Source organism: Pinus tabuliformis, chromosome X (assembly GCF_031772625.1).
Source record: "Pinus tabuliformis cultivar Carrire ecotype Pingquan chromosome X, CPIR1, whole genome shotgun sequence".
Classification (NCBI taxonomy): Eukaryota; Viridiplantae; Streptophyta; class Pinopsida; order Pinales; family Pinaceae; genus Pinus; species Pinus tabuliformis.
The window spans coordinates 310,240,066-310,256,973 of NC_142308.1; the positions used below are offsets into that span (position 1 = coordinate 310,240,066).

The following is a 16,908-nucleotide window of genomic DNA, read 5'->3' on the forward strand; positions in this document are numbered from 1 at the left end:
GTTGTGTTGAGAATATATGCTTGTATAAAAAGTTTTCATTGTTCCTCTAAGTTTTGTGCTGCGAAAATCAAATTAGAAAGAAAGAAAGAAAGAAATTATTTTAACGTCTATGGGACTAAAAATAGCCTAAAAGCATACTGTATTGTAGCTATTAATCTTGTTTCTACAGTTATTTATTAATCTCATTTCATTAAAAACAAAAATTATCAAATTATAAATAGTAAAAGCAAATTATACTGTATTGTAGCTATTAATCTTGTTTCTACCGTTATTTATTAATCTCATTTCATTAAAAACAAAAATTTATACATAATATGATTTAAGTCAATTGGAACATATGTGACCTTTACTAATTTACCATTTCTGTGATTCATATTGTTATTCAGAATTAATCTAATAATATAATGAATCCAAAAGACATTCTGAATAATACATGACATTTATTAAATAAAATTAACTTGTTTAAATAAAATAAATTAAACTTATGTTTACTATTGATGTGGGTTTATGCGAAATAATTTTGGAAAAAAGGTGGAGGCTGTGAAATAATGCATTAACCCAGTATTTTTGTGAAGCCACCAACAGCGCTGGGAGACGACTCTAGTTTGAGCAGGGACTGAAGAAGAAAATCGGCATCGCGCAAAGGAAGAAAACCACGTCGGGGCACCGGAACTTGCGCGCATCGCCGAGAATCAAATCTAGCATCGGGTGGCAAGGGTTCGAGCCTTGGCAAACGAAACCACAAGGAGTGGGCTGCCAGGGTTTTATTTTTATACTCTGCTGAATTACATTTGTAAAGTCGAATTTCAACGAACCTGCGCAGATAGACAACTTTATTCACCTTGTTGTTCGAGTTTGAAATTAAGCTAGGGTTTTGGCGGCCAGGGCTTTATTTTTATACTCTGCTGAATTACATTTGCAAAGTCGAATTTCAACGAACCTGCCGTAGAGAGACAACTTTATTCACCTTGTTGTTTGAGTTTGAGATTAAGCTATGGTTTGATTTGTAATTCATCGAATTGGGGCTGAATTGGTTCGAAAAACCCCGAGATTGGGCGAATTTTGATTTTCAAGCAAAAAAATGCGCCGAATGCGGTGACTCAGGATCGGAGGCAAATAGGAAGAGTAGGGCAAATAAGAAGAATAAGACGAGTCGCTTTTCGTGGCATTGAAAGGAAATAGCAGAGAGAAACCTGAGTAGGCAAGCGCGAAGAAAAATATATTACAGACTCTGTCGTCACGGCCTCCTTTCGCGCCATGAGCCTCTTCGGCTTGGGCAGGTACACCTTTGTGCTTGTTGGGGTCTTTTAATTTCAATGATTCTTTGGATTTTTAATGAAATTTGTTTGAGATGAACATTTTTTTTAAAAAATGATCGGAGTCCCGATCCATGTATTAGCGAAAGCTTTTGAAAAGAATTCAAACAATTTTAAGAGGAATTGCTCGGAAATATGTGATCTAGGGTGTTTTACACGTCCGTTAGAGTAATCGTCAGTCACTAATTTCAAATTGTTTATAAAATTGAAGTTTCGAATTCAGGCTCCAGATTTTGTTTGGGTGATGTTGAAAAGAACATTTATGAACCTACTTTGGAAATCTGTATTAGAAAGCCAGTTGTCAAGACTCCTGTGGTTTCTGAATGGATTTTGTAATATTTTCTTATTTTTCAATACTAAGTTTTATTATCTTCATGATATAATTTCGAGTCTCAACTCGTAAGAATTTATGTGTTGGACAGGAATCAACGGACATTCCGCCCTAAGAAAAGTGCTCCTTCAGGAAGTAAGGTGTGTTTTCTCGTGTTCCTCATTATAGCTTTACATGGACGTCACTTGCTTACATAGAGAAGTGAGCTTTTGGATTTCAACTATGTTGCAATTACCCATGAATGTGTTGTACCGTAGACAATTGAAATCTGTCGCATCCTGTAACTTCATTAAAGCTCCAATCTATTTTTTATCATTACTGAGAACCTGTTGATTTGCTGCGAGTTATGAGCATGTAAACATGCACGTTCATTCCTTCTTTAATGTTGTGTGGACATGCACGTTCTCAGCCAAAAATTCTCCCTTATTTCATCTTGTTTATAATGATAATTTTCATCTATGAGCACCACACATGCTGCAATACGCCTTAACATCGATGTAATATACGTCAACATAGAACTCAATGGGCTTAAATAGGGTTCCAGTAGAGTTGAATAAAACTAAAAACTAATTAAAGTCTAGAGGAATTTTGGAAAATAATATCAGTTAAACAAAGAGGTGGATAACTGATCTAGGAGGATCTTCAAAATGCTCAAAATTCAACAGTCTCAGATGCTCATGAAACCAGCGCGAAGTCAAAGAGCTTGTCGCGCTGATTCCAATGGTATGTTCAGTTTTCAAAATGGCCTTTGTATGAGGAAGAAAACACACTCTGAAATTTTTCCCAAACAGGGAAAAAATGGGCCAGAGCAGGCCAAGTGGCAGTTGCAGAACAGGGCACATGGCAGTCTATAGCAGGGCACGTGGCAGTGTCACAGTAGGGCACGTGGTAGTCAAGTCAAGTCAAGTCAAATCTGCAAGTCAAACCTCCAAGGTGTGGGTCGAACCGGCGACCACGACAATCACAATACATAACTTTACCAACGGACCACACATGTCATTTGTTTTAACATGGGCGCATATAAATGTATGTTATGTGGTTATGTGGGGGAAGGGTTGGTGGAGCCTGCCATATCTGGCGGCCCCGCCAAACCCAAAGTTGGTAAGCGGCGGTCCAAACATAGTAGCTATACACCAACATGTCACAACTATTGCGCATATACCGAAGTTTATAACCAAACGCCACAGGGGATTCACATAAATCACCGGAAGTCTTATGTTAAGACTATGGGTATAACCATATATCAAACGTGGCCACAGCGCAGAGTCCAATGTCAAATATGGCGTGCAGGAAGTTATTACAAATATCCGCTAGTTCAATTATAAACTATATACCATATATAATGCCACGGGTTGATACATGTGTTGCCGCCGTTCTAAAGTTTCAAACCATATGTTAAATATGGTTGAGCCCATCACCGTTGGGGATATGTTAAAACTATATGATATAGTTTTATACTATATATGAAATACATGTATCCGGCGGTCCAATGGTTTTCAACCATATAACATTTTGTTAAAACTATATGGATGCGTTGAACTGTGTAATACTATGTATTACAATGTTGTTACAACAATTTGCTATGTATTGTCAAGCCATACCCGAGAGGCCCACGGGTTTGACCCCGAGACCTGCCCGTGGATCTATAAAAGGTTTTGCCACTGCGCCGAAGCTAGAGGAGTTGTAAAATGTGTCTGTTGAACTTGTGTTATTTGTGCCTGTAATATGCCTTTTGAGGCATAACTTGGCCAATATTGGGCCTTTTTGAGATCTGTAAGTTGTGTTCGGAAAATGAGGCCGAGGTCTGTCTTCTGACAATAGCCATTGCTGTCTGTGTGCACATTCCAGAATGGTGAATTTGATGTAAAGAGACTTTATGAGCATTTTTAATACAGTGGACATCCATTGGAAGTGGACTCGGAGATGTAGTCTAGGAGGGACGAACTCCGTCATCAAGTTTTCTGTGTTTGCTTCTTTTTCTCTGCTGTTCATGCTTAATTTCAGATTTCAAGTTTTATGTTTAAGGCACATAAAAATCAATTTTCCTCATTTTATTCACTTAAAGGCAACCTTAGTTAATATTTGATGAAATTGTGCAAATAGTCAATTCTGCTCTTTTCGGATCATATTTTGGTATCAGAGCGAGGTTGATCATGTATAAGCAGGATATTTGCCAATGTGAATGTTGACTAGATCCAAGTTGCGACGTGGAGAAGGGAAACTTGAGAAGATAAATCCAGAGATTGGAAAGAGGAAAGTCTCTCAAAAGTTGAAGATGGGAGAGCCAAATGAAGGAGAAGCTCCTGAAACAAAGGTCGTTGGAGAGGAGCAATATCAACAAATGTTCCTTAATATGCAAAGGATGATTGCAGAGCTTTATGAAGATAAGAAGACTAGAGATGCAACTTCATCTTCTAAAGGCACGAAAGAGAAAAAGGGCAAGGAAAAAGCTGATGGTAATGAACCTCCTTCTCCTCCATCTTCGTCTTCTTCTTCTTTATTCTCTTATCATTCAAGTTCAGATTCAGACTCACAAAAGAAGCAAAATAAATCTCCTTTATTGAAGCTTGATGTTAAGTTTGAATTGCCAATATATGATGGTGAAATGAATCCTGAAAAATTAGATAACTGGATAAAGCAACTTGAGGTGTATTGTAGAATTCAAAATGTTGTTGATGAATTTACAAAAATTCAGTTAACTACACTTAGAATGGGGGGAACAACTTTGATTTGGTGGGAAAGTAAAACTCAATTAGATTTGAAGCAAAAAGGTAAAATTATCTCTTCATGGTCTAAGTTTGTTAAAGCTCTTAGAAAGCAATTCTATCCTTTAGGATATATGCAACAGGCTGTAATGGATTGGCAGCATTTAAGGCAAGGTAAAGGACAGAGTGTGCAAGAGTTTACATAGGAATTCAGGAAAAAGGCATTAGCACTTAATGTTCCATTAGACACACGGGAAACTTTGTTAAAGTATATTGGAAGTTTGCATTCTTATTTGCGACATACTTTGCTTATGTTTAATCCAATTGACTTTGATGAAGTGTGTGTACAAGCCATTCATATTGAATCAGGTGGCAGACCTTTTCAGTCAAACTTTTCAAAGAAACCATTCAAGCATTCAAAGAACAAAGATTCCAAAGAAGGCAAGGGAAAGAGTAAGTTGAAAGGGAAGAAATTGGCAACAACTAAGAAGGAAGGAGAAAGGCCTACTTGTACTCATTGTCAGAGGGTTGGACATGATGACTCCAAATGTTGGAAGCTTCATCTTGAACTTAAACCAAAGAAGTTCCTTAAGAAGAAGGGTGAGATGAAAGCTAATGCTACAGTCCAACAAGATTTGGGATCTGACTCTGGTGATGAAAAGAAGATTACCGCTATGGGTCTAACAGGTATTCCTTCTGAAACTAGCTCTAGTTCTACTTGTTCTACATCTTCTTCAAAATCTAATAATGTGATTGAAGAAAAGAAGAGAGTTGAATTGTTTCACATAAGGATCATATCCAAGCACACTAAGATAGACACATTATTCGATAGTGGATCACAAGCAAATCTAATTTCTGAGGAACTAGTAAGGAAATTGGGATTGGAAACTAAAAATCATCCAAAACCATACCCTTTAGGATGGTTGAAAGAAAATACTCAGATGCAAGTCACAAAATAGTGTCGATTAAGGTTTGCAATTACAGCTAATTTTGTTGATGAAGTTGAATTAGATGTGATTCCTTTGGATATATGTGGAGTTATGTTGGGTAGTCCTTATCTTTATGATCGAGATGCCATATTTCATAGAAAGGAGAATAAGTATCATCTCTTTAAAGATGGAATTGAATATGTTGTCAGGGCACACAGAATTAAGACAAACTTGGATTTAATCAATGTCAGTCAGATGAAAAGGTTAATAAATTCAAGTAAAAAGTTTATTCTCGTGATTGTTAAAGAACAACCTAAAGATAAGTATGATGCTTTTCAAGGGTGTGATTCTCAATTTAAGGACAAATTGGTTGAAATAGTAGATTCTTATAAGGAATTGTTTAAAGAACCAAAAAGTTTACCTCCAAAATGAGAAATACAACATGAGATTCAACTTCAATCTGATGCCCCTCTCCTGAACATTGGCATGTATTGAATGTCGGTCATAGAAAATGAAGAGATTAAGAAACAAATTCAGGAATTGGTTGATAAAGGCTTCATTCGACCTAGTTCTTCTCCATGTGGATCACCAATCATATTAGTCCCAAAGAAAGACGAACTTGGAGAATGTGTGTTGATTTTAGAGCCTAAAAAAAAATCACCATTAAGAACAAGTATCCTCTTCCTAGAATTGATGATTTTCTTGATCAGTTAAAGAATGTTGTTTACTTTACAAAACTGGATTTAAAAAGTGGTTATCATCAGATTCGTTTTGCAGAGAATTATATATGGAAAACTGCATTGAAGACTGGACAGGGGCTTTTTGAATGGTTGGTTATGCAATGCTCCAACAACTTTTATGAGAGTGATGAATGATGTTTTTCGTCCTTTTCTTGATAAGTTTGTCATAGTCTATCTGGATGATATTCTTATTTTCAGTTCAAGTTGGGAAGAACACATAAAGCATGTTAAACAAGTTTTTGATGTGTTGCAAAAAGAGAAACTGTATCTCAAACTCTCTAAATGTGAATTTGGAAAAACTTCCTTAGTATATCTTGGTTACATAGTTGGAGGAGGTCAACTAAAAATAGATCCAACTAAAATTGATGTAATTATTAAGTGGCCAAGACCTCAAAATGTGACGGAAGTTAGAAGTTTCTTGGGTGCAGTTCAGTATTGGAGGAAGTTTATTTCTCATTTATCTTTTATTGCATCACCACTTCATGCTTTAACAAGTTCTAAAGTCTCCTTTTAGTGGGGAGGAAAACAACAAAAAACATTTGATACTTTAAAGCAAAAAATTGTGACAACTCCAATCTTGGCTTTACCAGACCTTCAACAACGATTTGAAATAGAAATTGATGCTAGTGGGTATGCAATGGGTGCAGTGTTATTGCAAAAAGGAAAGCCTATTTGTTTTCATTCAGAAACATTTTCTAAAGCAATTGCTAACTATCCAACTTATGATAAAGAATTGTATGCATTAGTGGAAAGTGTTAAAAAATGGAAACATTATTTAATGGGCAAAGAAATAGTGATTCATATAGATCATCAACCACTTTAGTACCTTCAATCTCAAACTAAGTTGCAACAGTCTCGACATTATAGATGGATGGGGTTTTGCAACAATTCCATTTAGTAATCAAATATAAGAAAGGTACCACCAATAAAGTAGCTGATATGTTATCAAGACCTTCTTTGAATGCTTCAGTTATTCTGCAAAACAGTTCTTTAGCACATGAAAGTTATATAGAACAATATGCTGCAGATACTGATTTTAAGGATGTTTATGAATCACTAACTCATGGTGCTCAGGTGGAAGAAGTGAATTATCATGTTCATGATAGGTTATTGTACCATCTTGGCAAGTTGTGCATACCACAGGGAGAAAGAGTGCATGTGATCAGGGAAGCACATTCTTCTCGTGTTTCAGGGCATTTTGGGGTAGGTTCTTCTACTGGTAAATCTCCTTTTGAGACATGTTTTGGGTATCTGCCAAAATCACCAATGGACTTTATGTTTGGTGAAGAAGCTAAGGAGGATGGACATGGAGATGCCGACAAAGCAATCAAGTTCATTCAAAGAATCCAAAAGATTCATGAAGCAGTGTAGGATCAATTGGAGAAAAGTCAGGCCAAGTACAAAATGCGTCATGACAAGCATCGGGTGGATCATCACTTCCAGGTTGGTGATCAAGTATGGATATACATCAGCAAAGAAAGGATGAAAGGTGAAGGTAAAAGGTTGAAACCTATAAGGTATGGTCCTTTTAAAATTGTTGAAAATATTGGGCACAATGCATTCCGGTTAAATTTGCCTCCATACATGCATATATATTCAGTTGTAAATGTTGAAAATTTGAAGTTGTATGAACCTCCAATGATCATGGATCAAGAGGAAAATGCTCAAATTCCAACAATAGATGATTTTGCACCTGAATGTATGATTGAGTTATAGGAAGATACCATCTTGGATAGGAAGGTCCGCACTTCTAGGCGTGGAGATGTAGAGTATCTTCGAGTGGGACTCAAAGGTATGAATCCAAGTAAAGAAAGGTGGATGGAGATTGGAAGGGTGAGGGAGTTGTACCCTCACCTCATGTTTGCTTAAAACCAAACTTTTGGTGGTCCAAAAGCTTCTAGTGGAGAGGAATGATCCAGGAGGATCCTCGAAATGCTCAAAATTCAACAGTCTCAGATGCTCATGAAACCAACGCCAAGTCAAAGAGCTCGTCGCGTTGATTCCGGTGGTATGTTCGGTTTTCAAAATGGCCTTCGTATGAGGGAGAAAACGCACTCTGAAGTTTTTCCCAAACATGAAAAAAATGGGCTAGAGCAGGCCAAGTGACGAGTCTCACAACAGGGCACGCGGCAGTCAAGTCAAATCCGTTGGTCAAACCTCCAAGGTGTGGGTTGGACCTGCGGCCATGGTAATCACAATACAAAACCTTACCAATGGATCACGCATGTCATTTGTTTTAACATGGGCACATATATATATTTAAATGTATGTTATGTGGTTATATGGGGGAAGGGTTGGCGGAGCCTACCATATCCGATGGCCCCGCCAAACCCAAAGTTGGTTATCGGTGCTCCAAACATAGCAGCTATACGCCAACATGTCACGACTATTGCGCATATACCAAAGTTTATAATCAAATGCCATAGTGGATTCACATAAATCATTGGAAGTCTTATGTTAAGACTATGGGTATAACCATATATCAAACGTGGCCATAGTGCGGAGTCCAATGTCAAATATGGCACGCAGGGAGTTATTACAAATATCCGCCAGGTCAATTATAAACTATATACCATATATAATGCCACGGGTTGATACATGTGTTGCCGCCGTTCCAAAGTTTCAAACCATATGTTAAATATGGTCGAGCTCATCACCGTCAGGGATATGTTAAAACTATATGGTATAGTTTTATACTATATATGAAATATATGTATCCGCCGGTCCAATGGTTTTCAACCATATAACATTTTGTTAAAACCATATGGATGTGCCGAATTGTGTAATACTATGTATTACAATGTTGTTACAACAATTTGCTATGTATTGTCAAGCCAATCTCGGGAGGCCCGCGGGTTTGACCCCGGGACTTGCCCGCAGATCTATAAAAGGTTTTGCCACTGCGCCAAAGCCAGAGGAGTTGTAAAGTGTGTCTGTCGAACTTGTATTATTTGTGCCTGTAATATGCTTTTTGAGGCATAACTTGGCCAATATTGAGTTTTTTTGAGATCTGTAAGTTGCGTTGGGAAGCTGAGGCCAAGGTCTGTCTTTTGACAGTAGCCATTGTTGCATGTGTGCACATTCCAGAATGGTGAATTTGATGTAAAGAGACTTTATGAGCATTTTTAATACAACGGACGCCCATTGGAAGCAGACCCAGAGATGTAGTCCAGAAGGGATGAACTCCGTCATCAAGTTTTCTATGTTTGCTTTTTTTTCTCTGCTGTTCATGCTTAATTTCAGATTTCAAGTTTTATGTTTAAGGCACATAAAAATCAATTTTCCTCATTTATTCACTTAAAGGCAACCTTAGTTAATATTTGGTGAAATTGTGCAAATAGTCAATTCTGTTCTTTTTGGATCAATAATGATATAAATATACATCACATTTATTCTTATAATCATCATTCATTTGTCAATCCCTATCTTCTTCTTATTAATCGAACTTCAAAGTTTTTAGTTGACGTGGAAGTTCATCACGTGTATTGGAGTTAACCGACCTTATAATTGGGTTAGAAACCTAGGATAGCTAACAACATTATTTAAAGTGATGGAAGAGCATGATCATCTAACCATTCTGTTCCTCTCATTTATTCCTAGCTTTTGAATTCGAAAATTTAGAAGAAAAACCCCCAAAAGAACATTGTCAGATGAAAATCATTCTCATTCATTTGGATATAACATTTTTGAAACTCCATTCAATTAGTAAACTTCTGAGTTCTCCTCTAGGTTATAATGGAATTGAGCAAGCAAAATGTGAGGTATCTATTAAATAAAAAATTACTTTTTGAATTCCTGATCAATTCTCTTTATGGACAAATGTTCCATTTAAATATGGACTTTACCAGAGGTAAGTTTGAAGGTCTAATTGTAAACTAGAAAAGTGTTAAAAAGGCGGTAAGGCTCTCAAAGACGTGGGATTAAAAGAAAGTGAAGCTGATCATATAATTTTAATTGATGTCTCAATTCACAAGTCGATTGTTGAGAGCGTAATCATTAAGAAGTGTAGGTGTAAAGAAGGTAACATATCATTTAATCCAACACAGTTGTATCAATTATTTCAGCTATTCAAGTAGCAATATTAATAGGTGATGTTTAAACATATACTTTCATTAGATGTTGAATTTACTTTAGGAAGCAGTTGGTAAATTTTTAGTTGTAGCCCATGAGGAGGCAATTCATTGGTGCTTTAATGACAGTTTTTTCAGTGGCACTAGGTATGTTTTAGATTATTTTATTCTTGTTGAAGTGAACTGAAATAAGATACTTGGCTAACAGAAACTTGTAATCCATTTTTACTAGATTAAATTGACAAAGTTGGGTTTTCTTTCAAAATTTCTATTTACAATGCTTCATAAATATTTTAGACTTGGTACAAAATCAAGAAATTCTCTTTTGTTGGGGATAAACAGATTATATATATATATAAACATAAACAAAAAAGGGGGTTGCTAAGTAGCCACCACAAGCTAGTCGAAAATTGGGTGGACCCCACTTCTAAAATTGCCCAGGAGCACTAAAAACAAAAATGCCACTTGGTGATACAATAAACTGATAACAATCTAGCTGGAAGAACGACAAATATTCATAAAATCTAACCTTTCACTACACAACAAAAAGCACAAGCATCAATGACCATAAATCAGGTGGTTGATGGGATGAGGTCTGCTTGAATTGGGGGTTTGTTATTGCACTTCGGGGTGGGTCCCCATCCATCATTAGATGGCTCTGGACCTAGGGTGGTAAGTACAGAAAATAGTGACTAATAAACCTATGCAAGAGAAAAAACGCTAAGATATTGTTGAGAAAAACAAAGAGTAAACATTGGCACACATGCACTATACACAAGAGATTCACCTTGGAAACACTTAATTGGGAAAACCAACAAACTTAAAGCTTGCACCTTTTACTCATTGTATTAACAAAACAATTCACAATACAATATATAGGTATCCACAGCATCATTCAACTCTAATCCATTAAGTGGTGATACCACCTAAAGATGTGTGAAATTTTGATCAATTGAGTTAGAGGTGGATGATTTCATACAATGGGTTCATAATCTTGCTTTGGAGGACGTTTCTACAAATTTTGATGCATATTCTTCCATTGGGTAGTGCCTTTTGGGTATCTTCATGTTACATATTTGGAGGCACATTGAGGGCTGATGACATGCTTTGCAAGACACAGATGAGGTTCTAGGTGGACACCCTTTAGGATATGATGACACACGACGTCTAGACCCCTCTTTCAAAGTCAAAAGGCACATTATTATGTTAGTTTTCTTAAAACTCAGCAATCTAATATTTGAATTGTACTAAACAAAGAGCTGAAAATTGAATGTTAATTTTAACCCACAAATATATTGAGTTTACTAACTAGCATGCATCGAAAATAAGGAACAAATGAAGACAAACACACCATAAAACCATAAACAACAAATTTACCCAGAAACCCCACCCGGGGAAAACCTGCAAACTCGGTGTTCTTCTTATTATGCTCAGCAAAGTCTTCAGAAAAAATGATCACAAGTGTGAGGGAAAACTTCCCTTTACTTAGCTAATCCTTTGCGTAAGTGATTTGCGCACTTCTCCCCAACTCGGCCCCTTCTGCGCACTAAACTCGTAGAGGCCTATACGACCCTTTTGCGCACTAAATTCGACCCCTAGTTGAAGTCTGCATTGGCTGGAAATGATTTGAAGCTGAATCAACCTCTCATTCTCCCTCTATCTGTGATTCTGTGTTGATCTGAAGCCCTAGGTGCTGAATAGAAACCCCTTCTCTTTTGTTGAGCAGATCATTAAGCTCTCTAGTGCACAATGACCAAGTTTACACCAATTTTCCCTCTTAGAAGTCGACCTGGGCCCATCAGTACCGTGAAGGGTTGAGATTAAGTCTCCCTGGATGGTTGAGATTGGTCCAATTATTGACTATAGGAAAATTCAAATTCCTAAGTCAAGGAATATAAAAAAGTAAATCTGTGCCTTGGTCCTACTTGTGGGTCCCTCTGCCAAATTTAGTGCACCTACTAAATTTAGCTGAACCATTCCTCCTCTAACTCCATTTAACACTCCCTCTTAGAGAGGAAGGTGTTTTGAACTACACCCAATTTGTCCTTGAAATGGACAAAGCTCCCTCTAGGCAAAAGCTTTGGTCAATATGTCCATTGTCTGCTCTGCTGTAGGAATGTATTGAAGTTTGATCTTGCCCCTCTCAACACAATCTTTGATATGGTGGTATCGGATCTCGATGTGCTTGGAGCGATCATGGAACACTGGATTGTTAGAGAGCTTAATGCAACTCTGATTGTCATTGTGTATGAATGTAGGCTCCAACCTTTGACTAAAAAGCCCAACAAGAAGCTTCCTCAACCAAGTGACCTCACAACCTGCTATGCTGGTAGACATGTATTCAGCCTCGACTAAGCTCAGTGCCATTGATCTCTGCTTCCCGCTGAACCAGGAAACAACTGTTGACCCAACATTGAAGGTACAACCTAAAGTACTCTTCCTATCTGTGGAACCCCTTGCCTAATCTGCATCTGTGAAACCTTCCAGCTTCACTCCATCAACCTGTCTGTACAACAACCCATAATCCACTATGCCTCTGAGGTACCTGAGGATATGTTTGGCAGCAACCCAGTGCACTCTAGTAGGTTCAACCATGAATTGACTCAACTGGTTCACTGCATAGCAAATGTCAGGTTGCGTGTTCACAAGATACATCAATAACCCAATCAACTGTCTGTAAAGTGTGGCATCAACTTGCTCTGCTCTGCTAGCATCTACCTTCCTCTAGTTTGTCACTAGAGGTGTGGCCATGGGCCTGCAATCCTGCATGTGAAACCTCTTGAGAATCTTCAGAGTGTACTTGCCCCGCCCTAAGAAAAATTTTCCATCACCCTGCTGAACCTCCAACCCAAGGAAATAGTGCATAAGCCCTATATCCTTCATGTCAAACTTTGTTGCAAGATCCTTCTTGCAGTCACTGATGAGCTTCTCGTCCCCTGTCAGTATGAGGTCGTCTACATACAACACAAGAATGAGAGGCTGCCCCCCAACCATAATGTAGTATAGGTTAGGGTGAGCTTCACTTTTGGTGAAGCCTAGTCCCAAAAGATAGCTATCAATGTGAGAGTACCACGCTCGTGGGGCTTGCTTGAGTCCATATATAGATCTCTTGATCCTGCACACATGCGTCTCCCTGCTATGTGCCTCAAACCCCTCTGGTTGCTCAATGTAGATCTCTTCCTCAACCACACCATTAAAGAAGGCAATCTTCATGTTCATTTGGTGGATCTTCCACCCTATCTATGCTGCAAGTGCTATAATGGTCTTGTTGTTGCACAAAATGTTTAGGCACCACGACAACGGCTCAGATTAGGGGTTGTCACCTTGATCCCCAATCTCTTTGTTTAAGGTGTCTCCTTATAGCAGGATAAGGGGGTAGACCCTGTGGAAATGGAATGAAGGAGGGGCTATCACCTTGATCCCCAATATCTCTGTTTAAGCTGTCTCCTTATAGTAAGCTAAGGGGGTAGACCCTGTGGAAATGGAATGAAGGAGAACTAGTTGGGAACCAATTAGTTCGGGAGACATAGTGAAGCGACCAAGTACTTGATTAAGATTTAGCAAAAGTTATAGGATTTGATTAAATTTAAACGATTGATACCGGTGCCTTATGGAGTCAACTATCTTGCTAGGAAATTTAGGACCAAGTAATTGATTTGCAACTGCTTCTTGGATGAATGACTATCTTATATGAAGTGTAGATCTTAAAGCTAATATGAGATGCAAGAATCTTGGTTAATTTTAGTTAAATGATGATCTAAGTTTTAACCTTTTGATCCTTTCTGTGTTGAGCCTGATTTTGTAGTAATTGGCAGAGAGAAGATAAGCTGAAGCACACTAAGGTGTGATTAACGATACCTCTCCTGAAAATCTAACATACCCAGTGCCTTCGACGTTGCAGAGAGTTGTGGCTCTGACGACTGCAAGGTCACCGTTTTAAGTACTATTAAAAGCAGGCTTCTCAAGCAAAGATGGATGGGTACCTATCTCTCTATCGACCAAGCTTATGCTTGGAAGTAAATTTTAGTTATGCAAAACTAACTTAATATGCAAATGCACGAGATGATTAGAAGATGAGATGAAGTTAGATTCAAGGATGAAAAGTGCTTATGCTACGATTTGCTTCAGAGTTATATATCAAAGCCCTTAATTGTCAAAATGAATGTTCACTTTACTAGACAAAAATTGAAAGATAAACTTTTTAGCAATATCACAATTAGACCACAAACTTACTTCAAATCTTCTAGATTCTCTCAAATGCAATTATAGCTCAAAGATAACAAAAATGTCTTCACAAGTTAATATCAGATGCTCAGAAAATACTCAGTTTATGAAACAAAAGATATGCATTTTATCACAGTTCCATGACAGAGTACTTAATTTTCAGAAATTAGTTTTTAGGACAACAGTAAGAAAAACTTTATGACAACAACAATATGACAATGAAAACAATAAGCTATCAATGCCCTCTTTATGCCAAAAATTTATCGAAAATTTTCCAAACTTGCCCACATGAATTATAAAAAATTTTCAGCCTATTATGATGTGATTTCCAGAATTATATCAGATTTGATATACTTATTACAGGCAGCAATTAAAACATGAAATAAGCCTAATGATGAATGCTCAACTTAAGAAATTAATTCTTTAATGTATTAGACAACTTAGGAACTAGTTTTAGGTTAACCCACATGAAATTTTGCCACTGTTATATTTCAGACTTCAGAAGCAGAATTATTCAAAGATAACAGTCACCCAAAATGTAAATCTAGGCCAAATTTTTAATACACATCAAACATAAATGACTTATTAATGTATTGAACAATTTTTTTTAGTTAATTTCAAACCACTTAGATGTGTTTTTCACCACTATTAGAAAGGTATATGACTGTTGTAGCAAACAGTGAGGAAAAAGATGGTTTAGAGATCAAACCCTTATGTCCTAGGCCCTGAACATCACTTGCCCAAGTTGCCAAAATCTTTTCAATACTTGAAACACAATTTTTTACCAAATTTTCTGCAAAAACCCACCAATGATCAGCTTCAGAAAATTAAATATTTAGATCAGAAATGGAGCAAGGGGAATCTAGGGCCAATGAGGGCTAACACTAGGCCCAATAGAATTAGCGTTGGGCTAGGAGAAGACAGATCTGGGCTTAGGAGCCCCAAAACTTGAAACCCTTGTTCTGAAAAAATGATTTTGCTTCAGATTTTCAGATTTATTGCAAAATATTTAATGGATGGCCTTGCAAAAATATTTGGGACAAAGATCTTGCCCGCTAGGGCCTAGACCTGTCTCAAAACTCCCAAGACCTGTCTCAAAACTCTCAAATCTCCTTGAAAAAATCTCAGATCTGAAGATTTACTTGGTTGATTTCTCAAATCTATTCTTGCAAGCAATCTTTGAGCCCAGATTTTGCCCTCCAGGGTCTAGATCTAGCTTAGATATGAAGATTTCCTTGGTTGATTTCTCAGATCTATTCCTGCACAAGTGAAAAGAGAAAGACCCAATACTCAATATGTACAAAATAGAGGAAATCCCAAAAAACCAAGTGTTAAAATTCAAAATTACGTTATAAAATTTCAGATCTACACAAGTAAATAACAGATCTATACAAATAATTTACAGATCTATTAGATCTAAGGAGTACGAGTCCAACTCCGCTCCCAGATATGATAATCTAAGGTCTTAATAGCTAAATCTATCAAATTTTCCACAAAAAATTATATGGAGGTGCTAACTCGAAACCCTCTGTGTATCACCAACAAAATCTTATGATAAGCCCAGAGCTAATTTAGTTGAGCTCTTCAGAAAACACAGATCGGGAGTTGGTTGGTCCAATTGAAAACTTCCCCTAACGCTTGAGGATCTAGATTTCCTTGCAAAACTCAATCCAGCCATAAAAAATAGAGCGAGAAAATAATAATAAAATTTAGACAAATAGAGATACCTGCTATTATGTTCAAAATTTAAATTATTATTGATATCCCAGCGACTGAGCAAGATATCTGTACTCAAATCACTTTTCAGAAGCTATCATCAATGACTTTAGAAAAATTTACGCATGAAAACAACACATTTTACAGTATTTCCATGAAGAGTAACACGAACAAAATTTATCCCCAAAGTCTTTCTTTATTATTCAGAAAAAAGATTACACCATAGTTTCTCGCTAAGCACACGATCAAAAGATCGGATAGATCAACTGAAAAATGACTTTCTATTTAAAGATAAATCCTTGAACGACTAGCTCGAGTGATCCTCGTCAATGCAAGCTTGACCGTTGATAAAGATTAAAATTTCTTTTAATCTCATCCGTTGAAATATTTAAATATTTGGGGAAATTCGAAATTTTTGATTAAATGCATTTTAATTAACTCAAAGTAAATTTTTTGAATTAATTTCCCAAAAAATTTGACTTTGACTTAACCCCCAGGGATTAAAGGTTTAAAATTTAGCAAAATAATTATTTTACCTTAGTCTCAGGACCTTTTAAAGTTTAATTTTTAAGGACCGACGAATTTTGCCTTTGGAGAATTTAAATTTACGTAGGGTTTAGAATTAATTAAATTTTTGGCTCAGGATTTTAATTAATTTTTGGCCAGAAAATTCAATTAATTAACCTATAAGGGGATAAATTATTTTTCTAACCCTCAAGACACTTTACATCATGATTTTCATATTTTTTTACATCGTAAGGGGGGGAACCCATTTGTAATAAACCCTCAGAGACTACCCATTTCTGTGACACAAATATAATCCAACAGACCAAGCAATTTGTAATAAAATAACCTAACCAAATAGTTAGGATTATTC

At 36.9% G+C, this 16,908-nt stretch overlaps 1 protein-coding gene across 1 annotated transcript in view; it reads left to right on the forward strand.

The window, feature by feature from the left end:
- The first annotated feature begins 527 nt into the window (after window positions 1-527).
- The window catches only part of LOC149139658 (MOB kinase activator-like 1A), a 114,643-nt gene continuing 98,262 nt past the window's right edge, over window positions 528-16,908 (forward strand). Inside the window, exons 1-2 of the mRNA XM_089450139.1 lie at window positions 528-1,280; window positions 1,739-1,787. Coding sequence (XP_089306265.1) covers window positions 1,258-1,280; window positions 1,739-1,787 — 72 coding nt within the window. The 5' untranslated portion in view covers window positions 528-1,257. The remainder of the gene's footprint in view (window positions 1,281-1,738; window positions 1,788-16,908) is intronic.